General features: G+C 44.9%; 1 protein-coding gene across 1 annotated transcript in view; it reads right to left on the bottom strand.

The window, feature by feature from the left end:
- Positions 1-9,272: 9,272 nt before the first annotated feature.
- The window catches only part of LOC135974842 (uncharacterized), an 86,712-nt gene continuing 85,791 nt past the window's right edge, over positions 9,273-10,193 (bottom strand). The window contains exon 3 of the mRNA XM_065563874.1: positions 9,273-9,338. Within this exon, the coding sequence (XP_065419946.1) occupies positions 9,273-9,338 (66 nt within the window). The remainder of the gene's footprint in view (positions 9,339-10,193) is intronic.

Below are 10,193 nucleotides of genomic sequence, written 5' to 3'. Positions count from 1 at the left end.
GTCTGTAACAAAAGGTATAAATGCTTGCTGTAATTGTTTACCTGTTAAAAAACCTGTTTAGCTCTCTCCCTCTATGCAATTAATAAAAAAAAAAAAAAAGTATCTAATTTGCTGTACCCAAACAAAAAGTGAGTACTCTGTTATTCTCCGACAATTTGGGGGCTCGTCCTGGATGGCAACGCCCGCAAAGGTACCGGCAGCTGCTACAAATCGTTCCCCTTCAAACTCCATGGTGCCACAATAAAGGTAAAAAAAACTTTTAAAATCTCTATTGAAGTGTCAAAAAAAAACTGTCCGTGGGGCTGTCTGTCCCTGTTGGGCTCACGCCATCCAAACTTATTAACTGTGCAGCAAGGTCAAATGCAAAGCAGTTCTAAAAAATTGTTTTGCCGCCCCCAATAAGGTAGTTATATGCGGTTCTAAAAACCTGTTAGTTTGGCCACTCCCATATATGCATATAAAAAATGCATAGGTATGCACCAGCGCTAAGGGGTTGTTACTGCCTCATAGTATAAATGCATCGTGGTACTTAAAAACAGTACCTAAAAATAAAGGCGTTGGTATGTGTGTGTATATGTACACCAGTGTAAATTAAAAGTTACCAAAAAACACCCAAAGTACTCTGCAAAGTCTTTTGGCTCGTAACCAAAACTACTCTAACACAAGCCCGGTACAAAAAAATCTTTTAAAAAATCCAACCGACGGTGGGCTAACTCGGCCTGGCATCATCCAGCAAAAAGGCTACCTGGGTCTAAAAGTGTATAAACCCATCTTCCCTCCCCTTTTCCTCTTTGTGTAAGCCACTAACAGTCTAATCATCTCACTAAATGCAACAAAAGTAAGCGGCGCCGTCTCTCTGAGACTAGCCAACGCTCTTTGCTAAAAAAAGGTGTAAAAGGGTCGTGACCATTGCCTCATATCTCCTACCATAGGGTTTTTGCCCTTTCCTCTGAAGCAGTGTTGGCCGTGGTCAGACAGGACACCAGGCAAGATGGACCCAATGGTCTGATCCACTCTGACAGTTCCTATGTTCCTATGTCCAGTGACCCTTCCTCACCTCTAGAGCAGCCCAGTGAGTATTGATGGCTTCTTCTTTTGGTTTGACTCCAAGTTCAGAAGACATGGTGCATGGAAAATCGTAGCTGCTGTCGTAGCTGCAGTTCTACTTGCAGTTCTCCTTATCGTAGTGATTGCTTGGTCAGGTGAGTGTGTAACCCATCTCTGTGTTTTCCATTCCGACCGAGAACTGTCCTAATGACGTGCCCTGACCTCTCTGGTTTCATACACGTCAGCTGCAGTTACAGTGCCAAAGCCTTGCTGCGGGGCCTGCTGCTCCTTCTATTGCCACTCCAGCCAGAAGAAAGCCTCAAAGGGTTAAACATGCACAGTTAGTGCAATATAGACCACTGGTCTGATCCAGTCTGCCTTGCCTCTATGAAGTCCTCCTCTTGCATCTTATGTTTACACTACAGCAAAGCAACAGTGACACCTAGTGATTTATTATATAAATTTCAGAGTAGCAGCCGTGTTAGTCTGTATCCGCAAAAAGAACAGGAGTACTTGTGGCACCTTAGAGACTAACAACTTTATTTGAGCATAAGCTTTCGTGGGCTACAGCCCACTTCATTGGATGCATAGAATGGAACATATATTGAGGAGATATATACACACACATACAAAGAGCATGAACAGGTGGGAGTTGTCCTACCAAACTCTAAGAGGCCAATTGAGTAAGAGAAAAAACTTTTGAAGTGATAACCAAGATAGCCCATTACAGACAGTTTAATAAGAAGTGCGAGAATACTTACATGGGGAAATAGATTCAATGTTTGTAATGGCTCAGCCATTCCCAGTCTCTATTCAAGCCTAAGTTAATTGTATCTATGTATATGCAAACTAGGGGGGTGGGGTGGGGGTGGGATGTGGCAGGGGGCTCAGGGCAGGGAGTTGGGGTGCAGGAGGGGTTCAGGGTGTGAGCTCCAGCCCAGCGCCGCTTACCTAGAGCAGCTCCGGGGTGGCAGCGGCGCGCACTGGGGCCAGGGCAGGCTCCCTGCCTGCCTGCCAGCCCTAGCCCCGTGCCGCTCTGTTCCAGGAAGCAGCTGGAACCGTGTCCCTGCAGCCCCTGAGAGAGGGGGGAGCCTCAGGGTTCCATGCGTGTGCTGCTCTTGCCGCTCCTCCAGGCACCTCCCACAAAGCTCCCATTGGCCGCGGTTCCCTGTTCCCGGCCAATGGGAGCTGGGGAGGGCGGTGCCTGGAAGGAGGCAATGCAGAAGCCCTCTGCCTCCTTCCCCCTCCCCCCCGGCCAGAAGGGGCGTGCTGCCAGCTGCTTCAGAGAGTGGCACGGGGCTCACAGCACCACAGGGGCAATCGCACTGGTAGACAGAGGGGCGGGGGAGGGGAGCGGGGAGCTTGGCACGGCCCACAGGCCGCGTGTTTGAGACCGCTGGTTTAAAGTGAACACTGTAATGAGAAGTATCAGAGGGGTAGCCGTGTTAGTCTGTATCCACAAAAACAATGAGGATGGCACCTTAAAGACTAACAGATTTATTTGGGCATAAGCTTTCATGGGTAAACCCACTTCTTCAGATGCAGTGAGATTAATTGACTTTGAGGGCAATTCACACCTCTCAGAGCAATTGGCTCAGGATCTCTCTAAACTCAGGCAGATGTTGCAGCGTGGATTGGCTTGGGTCACATTTGGACGACTCTCTTTGCTACCATGAAGGCTAGAATGTGATACTTTTAAAAAGGTGAAAGCTGAGTGGCTACAGGGAGGCAGTGTTGTCTAGTAGATAGAGCAGTAGACTGGCTCTCAAGAGCCCTGGGTTCTATCCCTAGCTCTGCTACTGGGTGATCTTGGTCAAGTCATTGCTCATAGTTGAGCCTCGGCTTCCCCATCTGTAAAATGGGGATAATGGTACTGACCTTTTCTGTAACGCACTTTGAGATTAGGTATTTTTATTATTGTTACAGAATTTGACTATGCCATGCAGGTTGCGGGGGGGAGGAGCGTGGGGCAGAGATTACTGTTCACTTCCATGGGAGCAGCGTTAGCCCAGCACTTAGAAGTTTTGAAAGTCCTACCCTACATGGGAAAGCTGTACAACACCCTGCCCTAAAGGTAACACCCAGAGCTTGTATCTATGAATAAATCTGCTAGATGGGCATTTTTGCTGTACAGTCTGGGGGTTCTATCACACAACCTCATTTCACAGTAGGAGCTTGACTTTGATTTGGAGATCATTTCTCTCTCTCAATCTCCTCCTGTTTTATTGCTGATGCTTCTAGACCCTTGCAGCAGTCACCAGATTTTCTGAAACCTGTGTCTGAGGTGGGGTGGAAGAAAGAGATGCTCTTACCCTTTTTTACTTTTCAGTGTCAAAGGCCCGTGTGACGCCTCCCAACAGACCTGCTGCCTGCTGCCCTGAAAACTGGATTGGGTACCATGGAAAATGTTACTTTTTCTCTGACGATGAAGCAGACTGGACCTTCAGCCAACATTTCTGCTCTTCCCACGGTGCCTCCTTGGCTTGGCTAGACACCCTGCAGGAAGAGGTGATAAAATTTTAAAAAAATAGAGATGATTGTAGTACAGAGTAAAGTTAGCTCAGCTCAGGAGAAAAAGAATAGCACCCCCTGAAGTGAGGCAGCTGCTACCTCCCAAAACAGGGCAAAGCCATTTCTGAATACAAAATAAAAAAAATCTGTATTTGCAATATAGCAGTGAGCCTCAACTGAGATCAGGGCCCCATTGTGCTGGGCGCTGCACAGACACACAGCAAGAGACAGTCCCTGCCCCAGCTGAGATCAGGGCCCTGTTGTGCCGGGCGCTGCACAGACACACAGGAACGTCTTTCACTGTGTAGATGATCTTACACTCTAAATATGCAAGACAGACAACGAGAAGATTATTATCCCCATTATTATCCCTGGGGAACTGAGGCACAGGGAATATGGGCAGGCTTTTAAAAGGGCTCAGTGTTTGCCTTACCTGTACAGGGAAAGAATATCAGATACTAGAACAGTCTAGCAGGCAAAGGAAGAGGGAGATCCAGAGATGTTGAAACTAGATATATTCAACCTGGAAGTAAGGCACAATGTTTTGTCGGGTTAATTACCCCTGGGAGCAGCTTCCAGAGGGGGGTCATGGATTCTCCATCACTTGCAGTCGTTAAATCAAGTGTGGGTGACTTTCTGAGTGACACACTCTAGCTCAACCATAAGTTATGGGCTGGTTACAGGAGTCACTGGAGTCCTGCCTCCTGGACCTTGTTGTGCAGGAGATCAGGCTAGATCATCTGATGATCCCTTTTGGCCTTAGAATCTAGGATCTGTGTTCTCTGTTATGCTGAGGCCCTTTTACTCTGCCCTGTCATAGCATAATGGGGAATCGGTCCCTATGACTCTGAGTAGGGAGAGAAGGTGAGTCCAAGAGGATTGGTTTGTAATGTCTATTTCCCCTTTGCATTCTTTAACAGGATTTCTTGATGCGACATAAGGACAACCTTGATCCCTGGATCGGCCTCAGGAGGGAACCAGGCCAGCCCTGGAAGTGGCCCAATGGCTCAGTATTCAACAACCTGTGAGTCATTTTCTTTCTATTCACTCTCTTGGGTCACAGGCAGCTGTGGTGGGGGCTCCCGTCTGTTGGATGGTTCAAAACTCCCTCCCCTGGCTGTGGGATGGATGGAGACCCCCCCTACAGTCCTTGGGGAGGCAGGAATTCACCCGGAAATCACTCCAGCACCTTCACTGGCAAATGCACAGTCCAAGTGGCCTTAATTCTTTACTCTGCCACAGACTCCCTATATAACCTTGATCGAGTCTGTTCGCCTTCCTGTGGCCGATCTGAAAAAATTGGGATAAAAGCAGGGGAGCAGTGAGGATAAATACATTAAAGATTGTAAAGTGCTCTGATACTACGGTGAGGGCATAGATACCGAGACTGAAAAAGACAGCAAGTATGTTTTATGTGGCTCGGGTGGTCTGTAAGTTTGGCCGCCCATGGTCTATAGTGTTTCTACATGTTTCCTGGAGCTCTGAAAATTAAGCACATAAGCTCTTTTTTTACGGTTGGGCTGCTGTTCAGCTGTTCTTATGGTCAATGATTTCAGTGTTTTGTGGTTTTTAAATTGTTCAAAACATAGTATGTACATCTAGTTCTGCTGAACGGTGCTAAGCAGTGGTTTTCAGACTTTTGTACGGGTGACCCCTTTCACACAGCAAGCCTCTGAGTGCGACCCTCCCTTATAAACTAAAAACACTTTTTTATATATTTAACACCATTATAAATGCTGGATGCAAAGCAAGGGTGGGGTGGAGGTTGGCAACTCACAATCCCCCATGTACTAACCTCGTGACCCCCTGAAGGGTCCCGGCACCCAGTTTGAGATCCTTTGTGGTAATAGATGCCATTAAATGAGTCTTTGATCTAAAGAGAATCACAGACCCTGTTACAGACAGTGGGGCTGCCAAGCGCTCTCATTCTAACTCTTTCTACACTACCACTTATGTCAGTATAACTTATGTCTCTGGGGCAGGGGTGGCCAACCTGTCCCTGAGAAGGAGCCAGAATTTACTCATGTACATTGCCAAAGAGCCACAGTAATATTTCAGCAGCCCCCCATCAGCTCCCCATCCCCCGATCCCAGTGCCTCCTGCCCACCGGCAGCCACCCCGATCTGTGCCTCCCCCTCCCTCTCCACACCTCCCAATCTACTCTTTCATGGTGTGCAGGAGGCTCTGGGGGGAGAGGGGAGGAGTGAGGGCAGGGGAGGGGGAGGGAAGGGGTGGAGTGGGGGCAGGGCCTGTGGCAGAGCCAGGAGTTGAGCAGTGAGCACCCCCCGGCATTGGAAAGTCGGCATCTGTAGCTCCAGCCCCAGAGTCGGTGCATATTAACTTCTGAAGAGCCACATGTGGCTCTGGAGCCACAGGGTAGAACTAACAGGAGAAATGGGTGTCAGCAGTTCAACATGCTACACAAAGAGGAACCGGATCTGTAGCAAACCTGATGAATTGTGAAGAGAAAGATTGCTTAAGACCTATTAACCTGGGCCATTTTGATTTTGCCGGTTGTTGGGGTATCAAGAAGGAAGGTTTTTGTTTTTTCCGGTGTGATTGATGTCACTTTAGAAACATTGGGAAATATGCTGTTAAATCTTGTCTCCCCACTGTAAAGCTGATGCAAATGAGAAAAGAATCAGTCCTGAGACTTCTTGCCCTTTACACAAAGACCAGTCTGAATCAGAAATTTGGAAACCGAACTCTATACTCCAGTGTGAACCGATATATAAAGCTTTTTATTTAAAGCTGGTTGAAATGCTTTGCATGAGTCAAGTATTTTTTCTGTTGAAAAACAGCTGTTTTTCTAAATCAGAAATTTTCACCCAAAATATTTTTTAACTGGCAAATGAAAAATTTAATGGTGTTTTGGGGGAGGTTTTTTTTAGTTTGTTTTTCCTTTCTTTCTCCTCCCCCATCCCATTTTCTATTTCTTCCCCCTATTAACTGGAAGGAAAAAATGAAAATTTCAAAACCATTTTTTTTTCTAAAATTGAACATTTTTAGACAGATTTTTATGAAACATTTCTTATAGACAAATATTATTCCCTTTTGAATGGAAATGACTGAAACATTCTAAGTGTTCTTCCATTTTCCACCCAGCTCTACTTTTGTACTTGATCTGTTTAGCAGGAACTACAGAATCCAAACCACCAAAAAAGAAAATCAACTTTTGGCTCCTGGTATCTGATTCAGATGATGAAAATGAACATGTGTTGGTCCACTCTGCTTTGGATCATTATCAAGCAGAACCAGTCATTAGCATGGACACGTGTGCTCTGGAATGGTGATTGAAGCATGAATGGACACATGAATCTTTAGCACATCTGTCACATATCTTGCGATGCCAGTTACAACAGTGACAGGTGAATGCCTGTTCTCAATTTCAGGTAACATTATAAACAAGAAGCAGGCAGTATTATCTCCTGAAAATTGTAACCAAATTTGTTTATCTGAGAGATTGGCTGAACAAGAAGTAGGCCTGGGTGGACTTGTAGGCTCTAAAATTTTACATTGTTTTATTTTTGAATGCAGTTATTTTTTGTACATAATTCTACATTTTTAAGTTCAACTTTCATGATAAAGAGATTGCACTCTCTTGTACTTGTACAGACTCTCCCCGGGTTATGCAAGACCCATCTTATGCAAATTCACACTTACCGAAAAAGTTCCATAAGCCAGAAATAGGATTTTCGAGTTGCGGAAATTTGTGCGTAACATATGGGTATACATTTCCAACTTACGCAAAATTCAAGTTACGCAAGGCTTTCTGGAACGGAATGATTGCGTAAGTCAGGGGGCATCTGTACTTGTATTAGGTAAATTGAAAAATACTATTTATGTTCTTTACAGTGAAAGTATTTGTAATAAGAAACAATTATAAAGTGACAGGTTTCAGAGTAGCAGACGTGTTAGTCTGTATCCGCAAAAAGAAGAACAGGAGTACTTGTGGCACCTTAGAGACTAACAAATTTATTAGAGCATAAGCTTTCGTGGGCTACAGCCCACTTGAAGTGGGCTGTAGTCCACGAAAGCTTATGCTCTAATAAATTTGTTAATTATAAAGTGATCAGTGTACACTTATTGTGTTGTGATTGAAATCAATATATTTGAAAATGTAGAAAACATCCAGAATACTTGTGGATGAGGTGATGGTCAGAGAGGGGGAACTCAGTGCTGGAGAGATGAGAAGCCCAGATCCACAGAGGCATTTAGGCCCCTAACTTGGATTGACTTCAGTGAGCCAGGGTGCTTAGTGAAGGCAAGGTTGAGCAAGTGCTTATTTGGTGAGTGAGAGAGTTGATCTGGGGTTGAAGGTCAGGTGGAGAGGCGGGCAGTTGACAGAGCAGAGATGTTAGGGCTGGTTTACACTGCACAGTTTGGTTGACTTAAGGCAGCTTATGTTGCCCTAATTATGTCAGTGTCTACGCTACAGCCTTCCTCCTGACGATGTAAGTGCCCTACTACACCGACATCATAATTCCACCTCCATGAGAGGCATAACGCTTATGTCAACGTAATTAGGGTGATGCAGTGTCTGTGTCTTACATCATAGAATCATAGAAGATTAGGGTTAGAAGAGACCTCAGGAGGTCACCTAGTCTAACCCCCTGCTCAGAGCAGGACCAATCCCCAACTAAATCATCCCAGCCAGGGCTTTGTCAAGCCTGATCTTAAAAACCTCTAAGGAAGGAGATTCCTCCACTTCCTTAGCTGAAGCACTGGAATGGGTTACCTGATGGCTGTTGTCAATTTCATGACTCCTGCCATGATATTGACAAGAAGCCGCTGTGAGGTTGCACCCCATAATGCTTTATAGAAATATGCTTATGAATGTAAATATGACATAACTGGAATATGTTTTATGCTACATATTCCATGTTAAATACCTCTGCAAAGGTTATGATCTACTGAATATATTCATCCTATTTGTATACATGTGTCATTTTTGAATTCAAAGTTAAGAATATTGGCTGTGTACTTGTTTGATTTTAAGTAGCCTCAGTGAAGCATTTGGTCAGCTTCTTGAGAAAAGACTATTTTCCTGTAGAGAACTAAGTCATGCATGGACATGTGCCTTGCCCAGGTGACTCCAAAACTCCATCTTGTAGAGACGATTCTACACAGGGGGAAGGAGGGGTTTCCACCCACAAGAGAGAAACTATATAAAGTCTGGGAGATCCTTCCATTTTGTCTTCAGCTGGCTCAAGAGGTAGCCACTCCACCCCCAAAAGATACCTGAAAGAAACTGGAACAAAGGACAGTAACTACAGGGGGTGTGAGTGATTGCTGGACCCAGACTAGAAGGAGGCTAGTCTGTAAAAGAAGCTTATTGGAACTTCTCTGAGGGTGAGGTTTCATCTGTAATCACTTTCTTACTGTATTAGGCATAGACTTGTAGGTTTTATTTTATTTTGTTTGGTAATCCACTTTGTTCTGTCTGTTATTACCCCAAGGAGGATAGTGTGGACATGCACCACCGCAGTAATTAATGTGGTGGCTGTAAGTTGACCTATAGGTCGATTTAGGTTTGTACTGTAGACATACCCTCAGTGCGTGAGTCATCAAGGATGAGGATACACTGAAAGAAGAGGAAGAGGGGGCACCAACTGTCAAAATTAGAGAGGAAGGTCAAAGACTGGTAGGAGTTGGATGGATGCCTAGATTAAAAAGTAGGAAGTTTGATGTTCTGTTTGGACCCTGCAATATTGTTACACATTTTTTTCCACCGGCACAGACTGGTTTCCATTCTGCTTCAGAGTAGCAGCCGTGTTAGTCTGTATCCGCAAAAAGAAGAACAGGAGTACTTGTGGCACCTTAGAGACTAACAAATTTATTAGAGCATAAGCTTTCGTGGACTACAGCCCACTTCTTCGGATGCATATAGAATGGAACATATATTGAGGAGATATATATACACACATACAGAGAGCATAAACAGGTGGGAGTTGTCTTACCAACTCTGAGAGGCCAATTAATTAAGAGAAAAAAACTTTTGAAGTGATAATCAAGATAGCCCAGTACAGACAGTTTGATAAGAAGTGTGAGCATACTTACAAGGGGAGATAGAATCAATGTTTGTAATGGCTCAGCCATTCCCAGTCCTTATTCAAACCGGAGTTGATTGTGTCTAGTTTGCATATCAATTCTAGCTCAGCAGTCTCTCGTTGGAGTCTGTTTTTGAAGTTTTTCTGTTGTAATATAGCCACCCGCAGGTCTGTCACTGAATGACTAGACAGGTTAAAGTGTTCTCCCACTGGTTTTTGAGTATTTTGATTCCTGATGTCAGATTTGTGTCCATTAATTCTTTTGCGTAGAGACTGTCCGGTTTGGCCAATGTACATGGCAGAGGGGCATTGCTGGCACATGATGGCATATATCACATTGGTAGATGTGCAGGTGAACGAGCCCCTGATGGTATGGCTGATGTGATTAGGTCCTATGATGATGTCACTTGAATAGATATGTGGACAGAGTTGGCATCGGGGTTTGTTACAAGGATAGGTTCCTGGGTTAGTGGTTTTGTTCAGTGATGTGTGGTTGCTGGTGAGTATTTGCTTTAGGTTGGGGGGTTGTCTGTAAGCGAGGACAGATCTGTCTCCCAAGATCTGTGAGAGTAAAGGATCATCTTT

Source organism: Chrysemys picta, chromosome 12, assembly GCF_011386835.1.
Source record: "Chrysemys picta bellii isolate R12L10 chromosome 12, ASM1138683v2, whole genome shotgun sequence".
In the NCBI taxonomy this organism is placed as follows: domain Eukaryota; kingdom Metazoa; phylum Chordata; order Testudines; family Emydidae; genus Chrysemys; species Chrysemys picta.
This window is presented reverse-complemented; position numbering and strand designations above follow the sequence as displayed.